The sequence below is a fragment of the Somniosus microcephalus genome, chromosome 2 (assembly GCF_052327205.1).
Source record: "Somniosus microcephalus isolate GS21.2 chromosome 2, FLI_Smic_1.0, whole genome shotgun sequence".
Classification (NCBI taxonomy): Eukaryota; Metazoa; Chordata; class Chondrichthyes; order Squaliformes; family Somniosidae; genus Somniosus; species Somniosus microcephalus.
This window is the reverse complement of record NC_140988.1, coordinates 369,898,949-369,919,445: the sequence shown is the minus strand read 5'-3', so window position 1 is coordinate 369,919,445 and position 20,497 is coordinate 369,898,949. Positions and strand designations below refer to the sequence as shown.

The window sequence follows — 20,497 nt, the reverse complement described above, 5'->3', positions numbered from 1 at the left end:
TCTATATCGCCTTTCACAACCTCGGGACGTTCCAAAGCGCTTTGCAACCAATGAAGTACTTTTAATATGTAGCCACTGTCATAATTTAGGAAACACGGCAGCCAATTTGCGCACAGCAAGCTCCCACAAACTGTAATGAAATAAGTGATCAGATTCAGAGCAGCGTAACTCCCCTTAAAATGAGAGAGTGCATTATCACCTCATCATAGCATCGACACGCATCATACCACTTCAGAGGCTTCAGCCCATAATCTGGCCTGGTACCAGTGCAGTACTAAGAGAGCGCTGCACAGTTGGAGGTGCCGTCTTTCGGATGAGACGTTAAACTGAGGCTCCATCTGTCCTCTCAGGTGGATGTAGAAGATCCCACAGGATCTATTTGGAAGAAGAGCAGGGGGGAGTTCTCCCCGGTGTCCTGGCCAATACTTATCCCTCAACCAACATCACTAAAACTGGTCATTCTCACATTGCTGTTTGTGGGAGCTTGCTGTGTGCAAATGTCCTTCATTACAACCATGAGTAAACTTGGAAAAGTACTTCTTTGGCTGAAAAGCGGTTTGGGACGTCATGAATGGCATTGTAGAAATGCAAGTTCTTTTTTTTACTTTGCCGAGATCAGCTAATTCAGCGCTGAACTCACCCGTCGAGCCTTACAATGATTTATTGGTCATAAACCATGAGTCTCTGATCCTCCAGCTCTTCCCCCCCCCTCCGCCAACTTACACTGTTCATTTCTGATCTGTATTTCTGTATTTCCCTCTTTAGAATATACATTGGCAAAAGACTGGCTGCATCGTCCGCTAGTACCTTGTAAATATTCAACGGGAAGAAGTGCTCGAACTTGACGAACTGCGGAGGTTGACACCAATTCCTTCACCCGTCGCTCACGTAGACGGACATCTCCGAAGCCCAACAAAGTTACAAAGACTTAAAATGTTTTTACCGTAACCTTACTCCCTGTTTCCATGCCCGTCGTGTCTCCCCTATTTTTTGAAAACTTGGATTTGCCCTTCCCTCTGTAATTATCCCTACTGAACACGAGTTACCTTTGACGGCAGGGGCTAGTTCGCTTCCCGCTACGGTGCCGTTCCGATGCCCTCGTGTCATCTTCCTCGTGGGCGAACCCGATCACTTCAGCGCGCGCTCAAAACTTCCAGGACTGCCCACCCACGTTAGGGTGCTGTGTGTGTTTGTAGGCCCCGTGGAACATATTTTCCCAAACGCAGAGAAATACCGTCCAAGGACTGAAAATGTCAGTTGGCATCTCTGCTTTAGTACATCACGACAATGGTCTTATTGGCCTTTGTCTTGCCAGGAGCCAGCTTCACGTTTCCCTGCAGCTCATCAGTCCAGCATGTCGTTGACTCGTTCGGATAACTGTTGTGCTGCCGTGGTAACGGCTGGGGAAATTGACTCATAATTAGATAATTAAAAAACAAATGCAACCAGAGCAAGGGAATATGATCATGGAATGCGAGCTGAGCCAGTTAAAAGTGAAACCCGGAGCTCCGGGAGCTCGGCCTCTTGTTGGATTTGCTCTGTAGTGACTAGGCAAGGGGATCAGGACTACAGAGCTAGATCGAGCCGGCGTGGCTATCAAAGACGGTGCATTGTGCTCGCTGGGCCTAGTGACCTATGTCTCTAGCCTCATTTAGAAATTCATCGATACGTTACCGTAGAAACGAGGCCTACCTGAAGGATTCAAGCACATAAGGGCACTTGGCTAATGATTTCTTACACTGTCTTCTCAAGGCTTGTCATAATTCTGACTCTATCCCAATATCTGTCAACAGGCATCGAGACTTTCGGATAATTGGGGGGGGGGGCGGTAATTAATCACGATGAAGGGTGACGCATCTGAAGATATAGCGTTGCTGAAAATAGACGGCAAGAATTTCCTCACGGGTTCTTCCAGTTGGGACCATAACACACATAGGGATAGGAATAAGCCATTCAGCCCATCGAGCTTCTTCCGCCATTTAATGAGACAATGCACCGCAACTCCATTTATCCACCCTTGATCCATGTCCCTTGACATTCAAACCTAACAAAAATCTATCGATCTCATGCCTTGAAAGCTTTAATTGACCCCCAGTACCCACAGCATTTTTAGGGGAGAGAGTTCCAGATTTCCACTACCCTTTGTGTGAAGCAAGTGCTTCCTGATTTCACTCCTGAACAGCCTAGCCCTTGACATTGAACGGTATTACCACCGCTGAATCCCCACCATCAACATCCTGGGGGTCACCATTGACCAGAAACTTAACTGGACCAGCCACATATATACTGTGGCAACAAGAGCAGCTCAGAGGCTAGGTATTCTGCAGCGAGTATCTCACCTCCTGACTCCCCAAAGCCTTTCCACCATCTACAAGGCACAAGTAAGGAGTGTGATGGAATACTCTCCATTTGCCTGGATGAGTGTAGCTCCAACAGCACTCAAGAAGCTCGACACCATCCAGGACAAAGCAGCCCACTTGATTGGTATCCCATCCACCACCTTAAACATTCACTCCCTCCACCACCGGCGTACCGTGGCTGCAGTGTGTACCATCTACAAGATGCACTGCAGCAACTCGCCAAGGCTTCTTCGGCAGCACCTCCCAAACCCGCGACCTCTTCCACCTAGAAGGACAAGGGCAGCAGGCACATGGGAACACCACCACCTCCAAGTTCCCCTCCAAGTCACACACCATCCTGACTTGGAAGTATATCGCCGCTCTCTCATCGTCACTGAATCAAAATCCTGGAATTCCCTCCCTAACAACACTGTGGGAGTACCTTCACCACACGGACTGTAGCGGTTCAAGAAGGCGGCTCACCACCATCTTCTCGAGGGCAATTAAGGATGGGCAATAAATGCTGTCCTTGCCAGCGATGCCCAGATCCCATAAACGAATAAAAAAAAATGAACATTTTAAGATTGTGCCCCCTTGTTCTGGATTCCCCCACCAGAGGAAATAGTTTTTCTCCAACGACGCCTTTTATCATTTTAAACACCTCGATTGCATCACCCCTCAACCTTCTAAACCCAAGGGGAATACAAGCCAAGTACATGCAACCTCTTCTCATGATTTAACCCTTTACGCCTCAGCATCATTCTGGTGAATCTGCGCTGCCCCCTCCCTCCAGGGACAATATATCCATTCCTGAGGTGCGGTGCCCCCAGAACTGAACCTAGCTCTTCAGATGGGGGCTGACCAAGGCTCTGTACAACTGAAGCATCACTTCCTCCACTTTGTGTTCATACTTTGGCGAAATGTCAGTGGATACTTGGGATTGGCGCGTAATCGGAGTTTCCGCGGAGGTCATAGTGGCCAATTGGGTGAGGTATTTCCTGGCGACAATTACATAGGATTCCATGGGATATACGGCACAGAAACAGGCCATTCGGCCCAACCAGCCCATGCCAGCGTTTATGCTCCGCTCGAGCCTCCTCCCGTCTTTCCTCACGTAACTCAGCGTAACCCTCTACTTCCTTTCTCCCTCATATGCTTGTCTAGCCTCCTCTTAAAGCATCATTTCCTGGCGAGAATCTTTGGTGTGAAATTTTACTGGAAGGATGCTTGGTTAGATTTAGTTTTTTGAGTGAACTTTCCGGAACCTTCAAAAATGTGAACCGGCTCGCCAACATCCTGGCTGTCCAAATGGAAGCCCAATTTTCCAGTCACGCCTGCATCTTCTGATATGCAGATCTCATTAATTATTAAAGCTATTGCAGTTATCTATGAACTTGCATCAAGCAAAGGAAACAGAAGTCAGACAATGATCCCAGCCTCTTGCCCTGTCCCCATCCTGCCCCTCTCGCTCTTCCATCCAGTATTTAACTAGGAACAAGGTGGCAAGCACCTTTTAGGCTGTTTCCATAGTCCGTGGAAGATCCTCCATTTTTTTTTTGCAGGAAAAGAGGATCTGTACCCCAAGGGAAGTTGGGAATCTGCAGGGAAATGATGGAGGGAGAAGAGTTATCCTAGTGTCCTGTTAATAACCCATTAACATGTTACAGCGATTGAAAACTGGAACATTGCATTGCAGGGTGAGAAAACGAGCAGCGTAGGGGTAACTGCGAGGCTGTGCTCTCGACACAGGCCCTGGCTAGACGTGAGCCTAGGTCAGAGGACCAACTCTGCAGCCCCACACTTATGTCTAGCAATGCTCCGCACCAGCAGTAGAGCCCTGCCAAAAGTACCCTTCGTACATGACCTCCTCCCTGGGGATACTGGGGATGTCATCAAGGATGTCCCCAACAGGCACTAAACAGTCCCTGGTGCCCATTGCTTGGGTGGGTCGTTGTTGATGATTTACATTAGTCTCAAAGTAGTTCTGAGGTTGTTGTGAAAGGCGATATATGTAAATGCAAGTCTTTTTTCGCAATCGATTTGCGCTGTCGTGCTTATTCATTCTTCGGCAAATTATCAAAATTACAAAGTCATCGGGCAGGATTTTCATTGGGCCGTGGAGGCGGGATTGGAGACGTGTGGGGGGTTAAAATCCCGAAATTATGGGGCACGAACCCATCCCGCCCCCATGCCAGTTTCAAAGGAGGCGGGTACCCGACCCGCACTGGGACCCGCCTCCCCGAGGCGGGAAGGGGATTAGTGCCAATTAACTGCCTGTTAATTAACTGGTAGTTAACAGGCAGTTTTTAGCCTAATCCCTATTTTCATTGTTGAAATGTGGGATTCCCGACGGCACCAAACCACACCAAGTTAGCGAGGTGGGCCGTCGGGATGAAGGGCTTGGAGGGGTCAAGATGTCCAGTGTTCAGGTGAGTGATGGGCGCATGAGTGCAGAGATAAGTGTGTTTGGAGTGTTTAAAGACGTTGTACTTACATTTACAGCCTTCCTTCCTTCAGGTCTCGGGAGTCCCTCATCTCACCAGCACAGAAAGCAGAATGGCCGCGATCTGTCAAAAGTTCCAGCATTCAGCTTTCTGTTCCGGGGAGATCTCTAAATCATCCTGACGGGAAGGAATTAACTTAGAGTACAGATTGTCAGTGTTTGACAGCTTCAAACAGCTATCGTCCGCTGATATTTCATCTGTCAAAAGGTCTTGACAGATGAAATATCAATCTGTGACATCACCTGTTGCCGGGCGGCCCTTAATTGGCCTGCTGAGCCCGCTGGGCAGGCTCAACAAGGTCAGTCAAGTCAAAATTGCATGGGTTGGCTAGAACTCGATGGAGGCGGGAACTACAACCCTGAAAATTGTAGTCCCGATTCCTCAATGAAAATCCAGCCCATTATGTGTAATTGTGCAAATCCATCCCACATCTAGTTAGAAAATCGCAGGCAATATGCACCCAAATTCATCGTCGCTGGGTCAAAATCCTGGAACTCCCTCCCTAACAGCACTGTGGGAGCACCTTCACCACACGGACTGCAGCGGTTCAAGAAGGCGGCTCACCCACCACCTTCTCAAGGGCAATTAGGGATGGGCAATAAATGCTGGCCTTACCAGCGACACCCACATCCCATGAACGAATAATTAAAAAAAAATTGTGTCCAATTCAGGGCACTAAACTTTAAGAAGGATGTCAAGGCTTTGGAGAGGGTGCAGAGATTTACTAGAATGATATGAGGAATGAGGGACTTCAGTTATGTGTGCAAAGACCAGAGAGGCTGGGGTTGTTCTCCTTAGAGCAGAGAAGGTTAAGGGGAGATTTACTGGTGGTGTTCAAAAATTTATGAGGGGTTTTGATAGGTAAATAAGGAGAAACTGTTTCCACTGACAGGAGGGTTGTTAATCAGAGGACACAGATTTAAGACCTGAAACGTTAACTCTGTTTCTCCCTCCACAGATGCTGCCTGACCTGCTGAGTATTTCCAGCATTTTCTGTTTGTATTACAGATTTAAGATAACTGACAAAAAAACCAGAGGGGGTGAGATGAGGAGAAACATTTTTACGCAGCGAGTCGTTATGATATGGAATGCACTGCCTGAAAGGGCGGTGGAGACATTTCAAAAGGGAATTGGATAGAGACTTGAAAAGGAAAAAGATTGCAGGGCTGAGGGGAAAGAGCAGGGGGGAGCGGGACCAATTGGAACGCTCTTTCAGCGAAGTTTCACCAGGCTGATACCTGGGATGGCAGGAATGACATATGAGGAGAGATTGTGTCGATTGGGCTTATACTCACTGGAGTTTAGAAGATTGAGAGGGGATCTCATCGAAACCTATAAAATTCTGTCAGGCCTGGACAGACTAGATGCAGGAAGGATGTTCCTGATGGCCAGGGAGTCCAGAACCAGGGTCATAGTCTAAGGATAAGGGGTAAGCCATTTAGGACTGAAATGAGGAGGAATTTCTTCACCCAGAGAGTGGTGAACCTGTGGAATTCTCTACCACAGCAGGCAGTGGAGGCCAATTCATTAAATATATTCAAGAAGGAGTTGGATATATTTAAAGGGATCAAGGGATATGGGGAGAAGGCAGGGACAGGGTACTGAATTTGGATGATCAGCCATGATCTCATTGAATGGCGGAGCAGGCTCGAGGGGCCGAATGGCCTACTCCTGCTCCTATCTTCTGTGTTTCAAAGAGCCGGCACAGGCACGGTGCGCCAAGTGGCCTCCTGTGCTGTAAGATTCTATGCAATTCCTGATACGCACCACCAAAGGGCGAGGATCCTGCAGGCAGCATGAACCCGTACTGCTTCACGCTTGATGGGTTAATGCTCCAGTGAGAGAGTCAGAGCGAAACCCCGAAGGAAGTAGCTACGGGGAGAAGGAACTATTTACAGGACAGTTCCGTCCACGATGGGGGGGGGGCCATTTGAGGTGGAGCAGGGATTGATTGTCTGACCCGCTGACCAAGGGTCAAGTACAGCCCCCCACCCCCGAGCAATTCGGCCCCCCTGAGCCCAGGCGGCTCAGTCCGATTTATGCTTATTTTCTGGTTTGTCCTGTTTCAACTTCACGGGCCTGAAGATTCAGGATGGGGCTTTTTTTTTTAAGCACTGCTACCTCATTGATGGATAAACCCTAAATCAGAACCCTAAACTTAACGGGAATCTGAATTTAATCTTGCCACCCACGAGGCTCCATGGTACGAACCTGTGCAGCCCATGAAGGTGAATCTTGGGCACCTCTGATTTGCAGTTTAGTATCGGGTAACTCTGGGACAACCATGAAATCTGTGGCGTTGCGTCGTTCCACTTCAAACAATGTAGCTGGATGCGGTCATTTGCTTCCTTTCCCTTCAGTACCCTTTTCAGTGCTCTGCCCAAGGCACTGCCTCATGCTGGGGTGCAGAACCACAGACGGGTTAGGATGACGTTACCCACCCCCATTGGGTTTGATTCAGGGCCGAAGGGACTCTTTGCTCCCACAGTAGGCTTGCTCAGGGACTGGATTTTAAGGGTTTGAGGTCTCACCAATGTGAGTTTTACTCTAAAGCTCTTGTCCCTAATGCAAATAAGGAAGGCCATTTGGCCCATCTGATCCGATCCACTCAGGAAGAGCCTACCTCCCTTTACAGCAAAGGATCTAAAGACCTGGCCAATGCTTTAGTGGCAAAGCTTAGTTGAGACATGAACTGTGAGCTGACATAAAAGGAAGAAATTGCATTTATATAGAGCCTTTCATGACCTAAGGACATCCCAAAGTGCTTTACAGCCACTTTTGAAGTGTAGTCACTGTTGTAATGTAGGAAACACAGCAGCCAATTTGCGCACAGCAAGCTCCCACAAACAGCAATGTGATAATGACCAGATCATCTGTTTTTTAGTGATGTTGGTTGAGGGATAAATATTGGCCCCAGGACACTAGAGAGAACTCCCCCTGCTCTTCTTCGAAATAGTGCCGTGGGATCTTTTATGTCCATCTGAGAGAGCAGACGGGGCCTCGGTTTAATGTCTTATCGAAAAGGCGGCACCTCTGACAGTGCAGCACTCCCTCAGCACTGCACTGGGAGTGTCAGCCTAGATTTTATGCTCAAGTCTCTGGAGTTGTGCTTGAAACCACAACCTTCTGAATTGGAGGCAAGAGTGCTGCCCACTGAGCCACGGCTGACACAAGTTAATTGGTCCCCATCTTAGCAGTTTTCACTCTGTGACAATAACTGATGACTGTGTAGTATTTTCTATATAACTGCTGACATTAGAGGGACCAGAGGGGAATGGTCGTGTCCCATTGCCCTGACCAAAATTGTCAAACCCAACACGGAGCAGTCATCGAAGCTGGGACTTCCATGTCTGTGCGACTCGATGCCCTACCCACCCCAGTGCACACTGCGAGCCAGCCTTGGCACCAGCCTTAATCAGATGCTCAGTGTTTCAGTGTACTATCTACCTGAGATTACAGGTGTCCACCAACAATAAAAAGCAAAGAGTGTTCATGAACTCAGTGTTGCAAATTATGATAATGACAATACTCGTTGGAAGTCCAGCTCAAACCAAAATATTTCTTTGCATCAGCTAAGAAAGACTTGCATTTCTATGGCGCCTTTCACGACCACTGGATGCCCCAAAGCGCTTTACAGCCAATGAAGTACTTTTTTTTTTGAAGTGCGGTCACTGATGTAATGTAGGAAAGGCGGCAGCCAGTTTGCGCTCAGCAAGCTCCCACAAACTGCGATGTGATGATGACCAGATAATCTGTTTCAGTGATGTTGATTGAGGGATAAATATTGGCCCAGGACACCAGGGAGAAACTCCCCTGCATCCACCTGAGAGAGCAGACAGGGGCCTCGGTTTAACGTCTCATCCGAAAGATGGCACCTCCGACAGTGCAGTGTTCCCTCAGCACTGCATTGGAGTGTTGGCCTGCACTTTTGTGCTCAAGTCTCTGGAGTGGGACTATGAACCCACAACCTTCTGACTCAAGAGGCAAGAGTGCTACCCACTGAGCCACAAAGTATGATTATATCATTATATAATAACATAATAATAACGACTTAGCGTCTGAATGGCCATGAAGCTATTAATATTCCTCCCAGTGAGTGTTCTCAAGTCACCAGATAATTATACATGAGAAAAGCTATTTGGTGCATTTTAGTTCATCTATTCAGAGTTACCCTAAGATCATCCCAACTGTTTTGTAAATGCTATCGTGATTTTCACCTTCATTCAGGAGTCTAGTCCATGCGTTGGTCACTCTTTGCATGAAAAACTTGCTGAAGTCAGTCTTAAATTTGCTTTCTACTAGTTTGAACCTGTGTCACCTTGTCCGACTCCCAAGGTTCAGTTTGAAATAATGTTCTAAACATGCCTGTTTCGAGGCCGCTTACTCGCTTGTCTCCGTCTGTGTCGCCACCTCCCAGTTTCCGCCTTTGAAGGCTCAAGTTTCTCCAGTCAGTCTTTACCAAATAACGCAGCTCTCTGATATCCAGAGATCAGTCTTAGGTCCAGCCTCTGCACTGCCTCCGAGGTGGGAAGTTTTCCCTTGCGTCTCTTAAAAACTGCAGCCACCCAATTTAGGAATTAAATCAACTTCCCCATGTATATTAGTGACCGGACTGAGCAAAATCCAACAGCTGTTCAAGGAACAAGGATGTTTGAGCAGAACAGTGCGATCTTCTTTACACCCCAATTATTTGCCGATCGGATTAGCTACCAGAATTTTCACTGGGCAAGGCCCTCGCCATTACAATGGTGTGCAATAGAGGTCCCGCTTTAATTGTTGTTTATGACTGGAATTAAGTTTTACAATTAAAAGATCTGTAAATATGCTTCAGCTTCTTACCCGCTTGTGTAAAAAGTAATTAAACCTGAGCAATGAAGTCCTTTTGATTATTTCATTTCTCCTTTGAATTACTCCTGAGCTCTTTATTGTTTCGCTGGTCGGAGCACTCCCTGCTCACCCGTTTAATCCACCGGTTTCTCATAACAATACTTGTTCTCATTTGTTTTTTCTCCCCATCCCTCCTGAAGTTATCGCTCTTGCAACGGTGCCTGCCTGAGATTGGACAGTGTCAGCAGACTCTTTCACTGTAGGGGCCTCATAGCTGAGTCCAATCGCATTCTCACTCATAAGAGCATAAGAAATAGGAGCAGGAGTAGGCCCTTCGAGCCTGCTCCGCCATTCAATAAGATCAAGGCTGATCTTCTGCCTCAACTCCACCTTCCCACACTGTTCCCCATATCCCTTGATTCCCTTAGTATTCAAAAATCTATCGATCTCTGTCTTGAATATACTCAAATACTGAGCCTCCACAGCCCTCTGGGGTAGAGAATTCCAAAGATTCACCGCCCTCTGAGTGAAGAGATTTCTCCTCATCTCAGTCCTAAATGGCCGACCCCTTATTCTGAGACTGTGACCCCGTGTTCTAGACTCCCCAGCCAGGGGAAACATCCTCCCTGCATCTACCCTGTCAAGCCCCTTAAGAATTTTATATGTTTTAAAGAGATCGCCTCTTATTTTTCTAAACGCTAGAGAATATAGGTCTAGTCTACTCAATCTCTCCTCGTAGGACAATCCCCTCATCACAGGAATCAGTCTAGTAAACCTATGTTGTACTCTCTCTCAAGCAAGTATCTTTTCATAGGTAAGGAGAACGAAACTACACAGTACTGCAGGTGTGGTCTCACCAAGGCCCTATATAATTGTAGTAAGACTTCTTTACTCTTATACCCCAATCCCTTTGTAATAAAGGCTAACATACCATTTGCTTTCCTATATCGCTGTTCCTTCATGGTTGCTGGGTCAAAATCTTGGAACAACAACAACTTGCATTTATATAGCGCCCTTAACATTGTAAAACATTCCAAGGTACTTCACAGGAGCGTTATCAGACAAACTTTGACACCGAGCCACATAAAGAGATATTAGAATATACCAAAAAATCTGGTCAAAAGGAGGAGGGAGAGGTTTAAGAAGGGATTTCCAGAGCTAAGGGCTTAGGCTGCTGAAGGCACGGCCGCCAATGGTGGGGCGATGAAAATCAGGGATGTGCAAGAGGCCAGAATTGGAGCAGCGCAGAGATCTCAGATGGTTATAGGGCTGGAGGAGGTTACAGCGATAGGGAGGAGGTGGCAAGGCCATGGAGAAATTTGAAATTGAGGCGTTGTCGGACTGTGAGCCAATGTAGGTCAGCGAGCACGGGAGTGATGGGTGAATGGGACGGTCTGAGTAAAGCTACGGGCACTTACAGAGGGTGCAAGGTGGGAGGCCGGCCAGAGCTCCATAGCTAACAGCACTGTGGGAACACCGCCACCACACGGACTGCAGTGCTTCAAGATGGCTGCAGGGCATTCTGAAGGGGGGAGGGCAAACAGTCAGAGGTTGTGGTTCACATTGGTACCAACGACAATGGGTAGAAAGAGGGATGAGGTCCTGCAACAAGAATTTAGGGAGCTAGGTAGCAGATTAAAAAGCAGGCCCTCAAAGGTTGTAATCTCTGGATTACTCCCGGTGCCACGTGCTAGTGAGTATAGGAATAGCAGGATAGGAGATGAAAGCGTGGCTAAAGAGTTGGTGCAGGAGGGAGAGCTTTAGTTTCCTGGATCACTGGGTCTGCTTCTGGGGAAGGTGGGACTTGAACCAGAACGGGACCAACATCCTTGTGGGGAGGTTTGCTGGTACTGTTGGGGGGGGTTTAAACTAAGTTGGCAGGGGGATGCGATATGGAGTGGAGGGTGATGCACAGCCAAATATAGAGAAAAAAACAAGTCAGCCTGGAAGGCAGAGCAAATATGTAATGGCACAAGGGAGTATGGCAAGGCTGGATGACATTTATTTTAATGCAAGGAGTCTTGCGAGTAAGGCAGATGAATTGAACGTGTTGATGAACACATGGGAGTATGATCTTGTTGCTATCACATAGACATGGTTGAGGGAGGGGCAGGACTGGCAGCTCAATATTCCAGGGTATATGAGTATGAGGAGTGATTGGTACGATTGGGCTTGTACTCGCTGGAGTTTAGAAGAATGAGAGGGGATCTCATCGAAACTTATAAAATTCTAACAGGACTAGACAGACTAGATGCAGGAAGGATGTTCCCGATGGTCGGGGAGTCCAGAACCAGGGGTCACAGTCTAAGGATAAGGGGTAGGCCATTTAGGAGAAAAATGAGGAGGAATTTCTTCGAGAGTGGTGAACCTGTGGAATTCTCTACCACAGAAGGCAGTAGAGGCCAATTCATTAAATATATTCAAGAAGGAGTTGGATATATTTCTTAAGGCTAAAGGGATCAAGGGGTATGGGGAGAAAGCGGGGACCAGGTACTGAAATTGGATGATCAGCCATGATCGCATTGAATGGCAGAGCAGGCTCGAGGGGCCGAATGGCCTACTCCTGCTCCTATCTTCTATGTTTCTATAGAATCTTCAGGCGAGACAGAGGGGGGTGTAAAAGAGGAGGGGGTGTCGCAATATTAATCAAGGAGTCAATTACTGCTGTAAGGAGGGATGATATCTTAGCAGGTTCCTCTAATGAAGCCATATGGGTAGAACTTAAAAACAAAAAGGGGGCAAGCACTTTGCTGGGAGTGTACTATAGGCCCCCAAACAGTCAGGGGGAGATAGAGGAACAGATATGTAGGCAAATCTCAGGGAAGTGTAGAAATAATAGGATAATAATAGTAGGGGATTTCAACTTCCCCAATATTAACTGGAATAGTCAGAGTGTGAAAGGCTTAGAGGGTGCGGAATACATCCAGGTGAGCTTTTTGAGCCAACATGTAGAAAGTCCTACAAGAGAGGGGGTGGTACTGGACTTAATTCTAGGGAATGTAGTCGGGCAAGTGGTTGAAGTGTCAGTAGGAGAGCATTTTGGTGACAGTGACCATAATTTGGTGAGATTTAAGGTAGTCATGGAAAAGGACAAAAATGGACCGTAAATAAAGGTTCTAAATTGGGGGAAGGCCAATTTTAATATGATAAGGCAGGATCTGGCCAAAGTGGACTGGGATCAGCTACTTATAGGAAAATCCATATCAGAGCAGTGGGAGTCTTTCAGAAAGGAAATAGAGAGAGTACAATGCCAACATGTTCCCCTAAAGGTCAAGGGTGGGACCAACAAACCCAGGGAACCCTGGATGTCAAGGGATATACAAGAATCGATTAGGAAAAAAAGGGAGGCTTTTGGCAGATACAAAGGACTAAAAACAGTGGAAGCCCTAGAGGAGTATAGAAAGTGTAGGGGGCTACTTAAAAAAGAAATTAGGAGAGCGAAGAGGGAGCATGAAAAAACACTGGTGGGCAAAATAAAGGAAAATCCCAAGGTGTTTTATAAGTATATTAAGGGCAAGAGGATAAACAGGGAAAGAGTAGGGCCCATTAGGGACCAAAGTGGCAATCTGTGTGTAGAGCCGGAAGATGTAGGTGAGGTTTTAAATGAATATTTTGCATCTGTGTTCACTATGGAGAAGGACGATGTAGGCATAGAAATCAGGAAGTGGGATTGTGATATACTTGAACAAAATAGTATTGAGAGGGAGGAGGTACTAGCGGTTTTAGCGGGCTTAAAAGTGGATAAATCCCCAGGCTCTGACGAGATGTATCCCAGGCTGCTGTGTGAGGCAAGGGAGGAGATTGCAGGGGCTCTGACACAAATTTTCAGAACCTCTCTGGCCACAGGGGAGGTGCCAGAGGACTGGAGAACAGCTAATGTAGTACCTTTATTCAAGAAGGGTAGTAGGGATAAACCAGGGAATTACAGGCCAGTGAGCCTAACATCAGTGGTAGGGAAATTATTGGAAAAAATTCTGAGGGACAGAATTAGTCTCCACTTGGAGAGGCAAGGATTAATCAAGGATAGTCAGCATAGCTTTGTCAGGGGGAGATCATGTCTAACGATGGAATCTGGAACAGTACCCATGGATTGGAGGGTAGCTAATGTTACCCCACTATTCAAAAAAGGTGGTAGAGAGAAAATGGGGAATTACAGACCGGTAAGCCTGACATCGGTAGTGGGGAAGATGCTAGAGTCCATTATAAAAGATGTAATAGCAGAGCACTTGGAAAACAGTGACAGGATCGGACAAAGTCAACATGGATTTACAAAAGGTAAATCGTGCTTGACTAATCTACTGGAACTTTTTGAGGATGTAACTAGTAAAATAGATAAGGGAGAACCAGTGGACGTGGTGTATTTGGACTTTCAGAAGGCTTTCGATAAGGTCCCACATAAGAGATTAGCGTGTAAAGTTAAGGCACCTGGGATTGGGGGCAAGGTATTGACTTGGATAGAGAACTGGTTGGCAGATAGAAAGCAAAGAGTTGGAATAAACGGGTCTTTTTCCGAGTGGCAGGCAGTGACTAGTGGGGTACCGCAGGGATCGGTCCTTGGATCCCAGCTATTCACAATATATATTAATGATCTAGACAAGGGAACTAGATGTAATATCTCCAAATTTGCAGACGACACAAAGCTGGGTGGGCGTGTGTGCTGTGAGGAGGATGCCGAGAAACTACAGGATGATTTGGACAGGTTGGGTGATTGGGCAGAAGCATGGCAGTTGCAATATAACGTGGATAAATGTGAAGTTATCCACTTTGGTGTCAAAAACAGGAAGGCAGATTATTATCTGAACAGCAATAGATTGGGAGAAGGGGAAGTGCAATGAGACCTGGGTGTTCTTGTGCACCAGTCGCTGAAGGTAAGCATGCAGGTGCAGCAGGCAGTTAAGAAGGCAAATGGTATGTTGGCCTTCATAGCGAGAGGGTTTGAGTACAGGAACAAGGATGTCTTGCTGCAGTTGTACAGGGCCTTGGTGAGACAACATCTTGAGTATTGTGTGCAGTTTTGGTCGCCTTATCTGAGGAAGTATATTCTTGCCATGGAAGGAGTGCAGCGAAGATTCACCAGGCTGATACCTGAGATGGCAGGAATGACGTATGAGGAGAGAGTGGGTCGATTGGGCTTGTACTCGCTGGAGTTTAGAAGAATGAGAGGGGATCTCATTGAAACTTATAAAATTCTGGCAGGACTGGACAGACTAGATGCAGGAAGGATGTTCCCGATGGTCGGAGAGTCCAGAACCAGGGGTCACAGTCTAAGGATAAGGGGTAGGCCTTTTAGGACTGAGATGAGGAGGAATTTCTTCACCCAGAGAGTGGTGAACCTGTGGAATTCTCTACCATAGAAGGCAGTAGAGGCCAATTAATTAAATATATTCAAGAAGGAGTTGGATATATTTCTTAAGGCTAAAGGAATCAAGGGGTATGGGGAGAAAGCAGGGACCGGGTACTGAACTTGGATGATCAGCCATGATCGCATTGAATGGTGGAGCAGGCTCGAGGGGCCGAATGTCCTACTCCTGCTCCTATCTTCTATGTTTCTATGTTGCTATGTTTCTAACCAATTTGGTTGAATTTTGAGGGGGTCACTAGGTGTGTGGATGAGGGTAGTGCAGTTGATGTAGTCTACATGGACTTCAGTAAGGCTTTTGACAAAGTCCCACATGGGAGACTGGTTACGAAGGTAAGAGCCCATGGGATCCAGGGCAATTTGGCACATTGGATCCAAAATTGTCTTCGTGGCAGGAGGCAGAGTGTGATGGTCGAAGGTTGTTTTTGTGACTGGAAGCCTGTGTCCAGTGGTGTGCCGCAGGGATCGGCGCTGGGTCCTTTGCTGTTTGTAGTGTACATTAATGATTTAGATATGAATGTAGGAGGTATGATCAGTAAGTTTGCAGATGACACGAAAATTGGTGGAGTGGTAAATAGCGAGGAGGGAAGCCTCAGGCTACAGGACGATATAGATGGGTTGGTTAGATGGGCAGAACAGTGGCAAATGGAATTTAACCCTGAAAAGTGTGAGGTGATGCATTTTGGGAGGACAAACAAGGCAAGGGAATACACAATGAATGGTAGGACCCTAGGAAGGACAGAGGATCAGAGGGACCTTGGTGTGCATGTACATAGATCCCTGAAGGCAGCAGGACAGGTAGATAAGGTGGTTAAAAAGGCATATGGGATACTTGCCTTCATTAGCCGAGGCATAGAATATAAGAGCAGCGAGGTTATGATGGAGCTGTACAAAACGCTAGTTAGGCCACAGCTGGAATACTGTGTGCAGTTCTGGTCGCCACACTATAGGAAGGATGTGATTGCATCGGAGAGGGTGCAGAGGAGATTCACCAGGATGTTACCTGGGCTGGAGCGCTTCAGCTATGAAGAGAGACTGGACAGGCTGAGGTTGTTTTCCTTAGAGCAGAGAAGGCTGAGGGGGGACCTGATTGAGGTGTATAAAGTTATGAGGGGCATAGATAGGGTAGATAGAAAGGAACTTTTCCCCTTAGTAGAGGGGTCAATAACCAGGGGGCATAGTTTCAAGGTAAGGGGCAGGAGATTTAGAGGGGATTTGAGGAAAACCTTTTTCACCCAGAGGGTGGTTGGAATCTGGAACTCACTGCCTGAAAGGGTGGTAGAGGCAGGAACCCTCACAACATTCAAGAAGCATTTGGATGAGCACTTGAAATGGCATAGCATACAAGGCTATCGACCAAGTGCTGGAAAATGGGATTAGAATAGACAGGGATTGATGGCCGGCGAGGACACGATGGGCCGAAGGGCCTCTTTCTGTGCTGTATAACTATGACTCTATGACTAAGTCTCATCACCACCTTCGAGGGAAATTAGCAATGAGCAATAAATGCTGACCTTTCCAGCAACGCCCATATCCCGAGAATAAATAAAACAAAACAGTCCTGTGTGATGGTGCATTGATATGGCTGCGCTGAGTTAGGAATGCCATTTATCTTGGCGAGAACGTGGATGATGATTGCAGAGTTAAGTCATGTCACAGCGAGGGGCAGTCTTAATGGAATGCACAAAATTTCCCCACCACTGGAGTTAGTTCCCTCTCTGATTTACATCTGACGGACTAGTTGAGACAGGAGGACAAACAATGACCTATCACCTCTTGACCCTGGCTTTGAACCCAGCCCAAGGCTGCTGGGATGAGCGTCTCCCCCTCGCTGCTGCTTGCAAGGATGCTCCTCGAGATGTTTTTGGAATGTCTCCACCTGGTGGGCAAAAAAATAGCTGTAATTGGGCACAATTGGCACGAAGCTGGCATTCTCGGGGTGACTGAGGTGGGAAATGGAAATTGGCCACAAAGATCTGCCGCAGGGCACAGGGACCCCAGATTTGATGAAGCCGATGTGAAAAGTGGTCCAACGGGAGGTTAGAGCCAGGTGGCGGGCGGCGGTGACATCAGTTTAGGATTGGTGGAGGGAGGTGGTCGGGTCCCATAGGGGATTCTCGTTTGAGGTTGAGCCCAAGGCACTTTGTTGGGGCAAAGTCCAGGGGAATTGGCTCTGCATCTAAACCGGTGCTATACCTGACCTAGAATGCTTTGATGGTGACACCCAGCAACCAAAACAAAACAGTGTTCCATTCGCAGCACTGACCCCCATGCACGTTAACAAATTGGCTCCATCAATTCAGAAAATGCCCACGCGTTCTCCATATTTTGTGGTAGCAGATTAAAACAACAACAACAGTAACTTGTATTTATATAGTGCCTTTAACGTAGTAAAATGTCCCAAGGTGCTTCAGAGGAATGTTATAAGACAAAAAAAAATTGACACTGTGCCACATAAGGAGAAATTAGGGCACATGACCAAAAGCTTGGTCACAGAGGTTTTAAGGAGCGTCTTAAAGGAGGAAAGAGAGGTAGTGAGGCGGAGAGGTTTAGGCAGGGAATTCCAGAGCATAGGGCGTAGGCAGCTGAAGGCACGGCCGCCAATGGTGGAGCGATTAAAATCAGGGATGCTCAAGAGGGCAGAATTAGAGGAGCGCAGATAACTCGGGGGGTGGGGGGGTACATTTCTATAGCGCCTTTCATAACCTCAGGACATCCCAAAGCACAATGAAGTACTTTTGAAGTGTAGTCACTGTTGTAATGTAGGAAACGTGGCAGCTAATTTGCGCACAGCAAGCTCCCACAAACAGCAATGTGATAATGACCAGATAATCTGTTTTAGTGATGTTGGTTGAGGGATAAATACTGGCCGGGACACCAAGTCTTTTTTGAAACAGTGTCATAGGCTCTTTTACGTTCACCTGAGAGGGCAGATGGGGCCTCGGTTTAACGTCTTAACTGAAAGACGGCGCCTCCGACAATGCAGCACACCAGTGCCAGCCTAGATTATGTTCTCAAGTCTCAGGAGTGGGACTTGAACCCACAGCTTTCTGACGCAGATGCGGGACTGCTACCCACTGAGACACAGCTGATACTTCAGTACTCACTTCAAAACCAACTCTCATCACTTGTTATGAACCTGACTTGCTACAGACTCTGCAGAGAGATGTAATTCTGTGATAATGTGATAGGGGAACAAGGGCAGGCACATGGGGACCAGGACCACTGCTCATATATATTTCTTAAGGCTAAAGGGATCAAGGCATATGGGAAGAAGGCAGGGACTGGGTACTGAATTTGGATGATCAGTCATGATCTCATTGAATGGCGGAGCAGGCTCGAGGGGCCGAATGGCCTACTCCTGCTCCTATCTTCTATGTTTCTATATGGACGATGAACACCAACATGGATTGCAGAAGCGAAATACTGCAGATGCTGGAAATCTGAAATAAAAACAGAAAATGCTGGAAATACTCCTGCAGGTCAGGCAGCATCTGTGGAGAGAGAAACAGAGTTAACGTTTCAGGTCATCGACATGGGTCAAATGGCCTGTTTCCTTGTTATAATCACAATGTAATTCTCGGTAATTTGTTGCTTCCTGATCGCCAGTGAAAGTAGATAGCCTATTTGTTCTCAGGATGCGAGCGATGATGACAATGCCACAGTTATTGCCCGTCACTAGTTGCCCTGAACTGAGTGGCTTGCTGGACCACATCAGAAGTCATTGCGTGTCGACCACTTGAGACTGAAGGCACAAGTAGACCAGACCAGGCAAGGATAGCAGGCTTCCTTCCCTGAAGGACGGTAATAGACCACTTACATTTTTATGACAATCTGGAAGTCATCATTCTCTTTCATTTTGCCAACATCAAAGGCATTCCTTTCTTACTTCCAGCTCTTCCTGTTTTTCTAAATTCCTTTAAATGTTTCCATTACGGATGACTGACTGGTGAATTATTCACCTAGTTTAGGATCCAAAACCAAGTGAAGGAGAAGAAATCCTCCAAAACAGAAAGATTTTTTCATAGAAATGCTGTAATAAATTAATAACAAGAACATACTGCAAAACCTGCGAACCAATAAGAAGCCTCCAATCCTTTTAACTCGGGGGTGGGGTGACTGGCGGGGCTAACCCTTAGACCTGCTCCAGGTGTGGGGCCACATTGGATTAATCTATACTGCCTGTTGGAAACCACGCTTGTGCCTCAGTTTAAAGTTTCATCCGAAAGACGACAGCTCTGACAGTGCAGCACTCACTCAGTAATGCACTCAAGTGCCAGCCTGGATTGTGTGCCCACGTCTAGTGATGGAAGTTGGCCTTGAAGTGAGTGTTGAAGTTTCAGCCGCGGCTCAGTGGGCAGCTCTCTTGCCCCTTGAGTCATGAGGGTTGTGGGTTCAAAGCACAAAGGTGAGATGGCCAAATGAGCAGTGCCCTGATCCTGTACCATCAGCATTAGTGTCCAGAAAACCTACCCATTGAGCATAAAGCACAGGCTGAGCAATGACTTATATAGATACTAGCTGGGGGGGGCCCGCGTTGCCAGGGCTGTTTTGCGCCGGGCGGTGTAAATCGAGTCCCAGGCTTTCGGGCCAGTCTCTGTGTCCCTCTGTGAATCTGCTGCCGGGCAACATTTCTACCTTTTAATACCTTGAAAGATGAAAGTGAAAGTACTTATAAAACGTTTTTGGTAAATGTTATGTTATTTTTAACAGAGATACTAACTTTTTCGAAGCTGGATTAGCAAATTTTGAGCTGGAAGTCATTGAAGCAATGGCTGCCAGATCCCTGAGATGAAAAGGATGAGTCCCGCCCACACACACACTGATTGGCCAACCATCAGGTGACTGAACTGTAGGATTGTTCAATCATGACGGCACAGAATTAGTCGACCTTGACGTCAGTCAATCAATGCTAATTAGCAGATAATGAGTTTAATTTTGAAGGTTTTTTGCATAACGCGCGAACAATTTTTGTCCGACCGAAAAGTAAATACGCTCACGACCGTCCTGGAACGGTAAGCTTTCTTTGGAAGTAACGCACGAGTAGGTACGCTCTATAACTTTCGAGCGTATAGCTGGACAGACAAAACGTAAGGACCCGCTTTATATAGATAGATAGACTAGCTGAAGTGCCCAGCGGTGCCGAGGCTTTTTCGAGGGCATGTTGTTGTTGGAAGAGAGAGAGAGAGCGACTGGGGGGAAGAGAGAGAGCGACTGGGGGGAAGAGAGAGAGCGACTGGGGGAGGGAGAGGGCGGGGAGGGGGAGAGGGCGGGGAGGGGGGAGGGCGGGGATGGGGGGGAGGGCGGGGCGGGGAGGGGGGGAGGGCGGGGGAGGGGGAGGGAGGGGGGAGGGGAGGGAGGGAGGGGAGGGGAGGAGGGCGGGGAGGGGGGAGGAGGGGGGGAGGGGAGGGGGGGAGAGGAGGGGGGAGAGGGACAGAGGGAAGGAGAGAGAGAGGGCGAGTGGCCCA

The 20,497-nt window shown here is 47.4% G+C and overlaps 1 protein-coding gene across 1 annotated transcript in view; it reads left to right on the top strand.

Annotated features, from left to right (window-relative positions):
• Positions 1 to 9,719, top strand: part of LOC147123758 (BCL2/adenovirus E1B 19 kDa protein-interacting protein 3-like) — a 77,824-nt gene extending 68,105 nt beyond the window's left edge. Inside the window, exon 6 of the mRNA XM_085975717.1 lies at positions 766 to 9,719. Coding sequence (XP_085831843.1) covers positions 766 to 814 — 49 coding nt within the window. The 3' untranslated portion in view covers positions 815 to 9,719. The remainder of the gene's footprint in view (positions 1 to 765) is intronic.
• Positions 9,720 to 20,497: the final 10,778 nt, after the last annotated feature.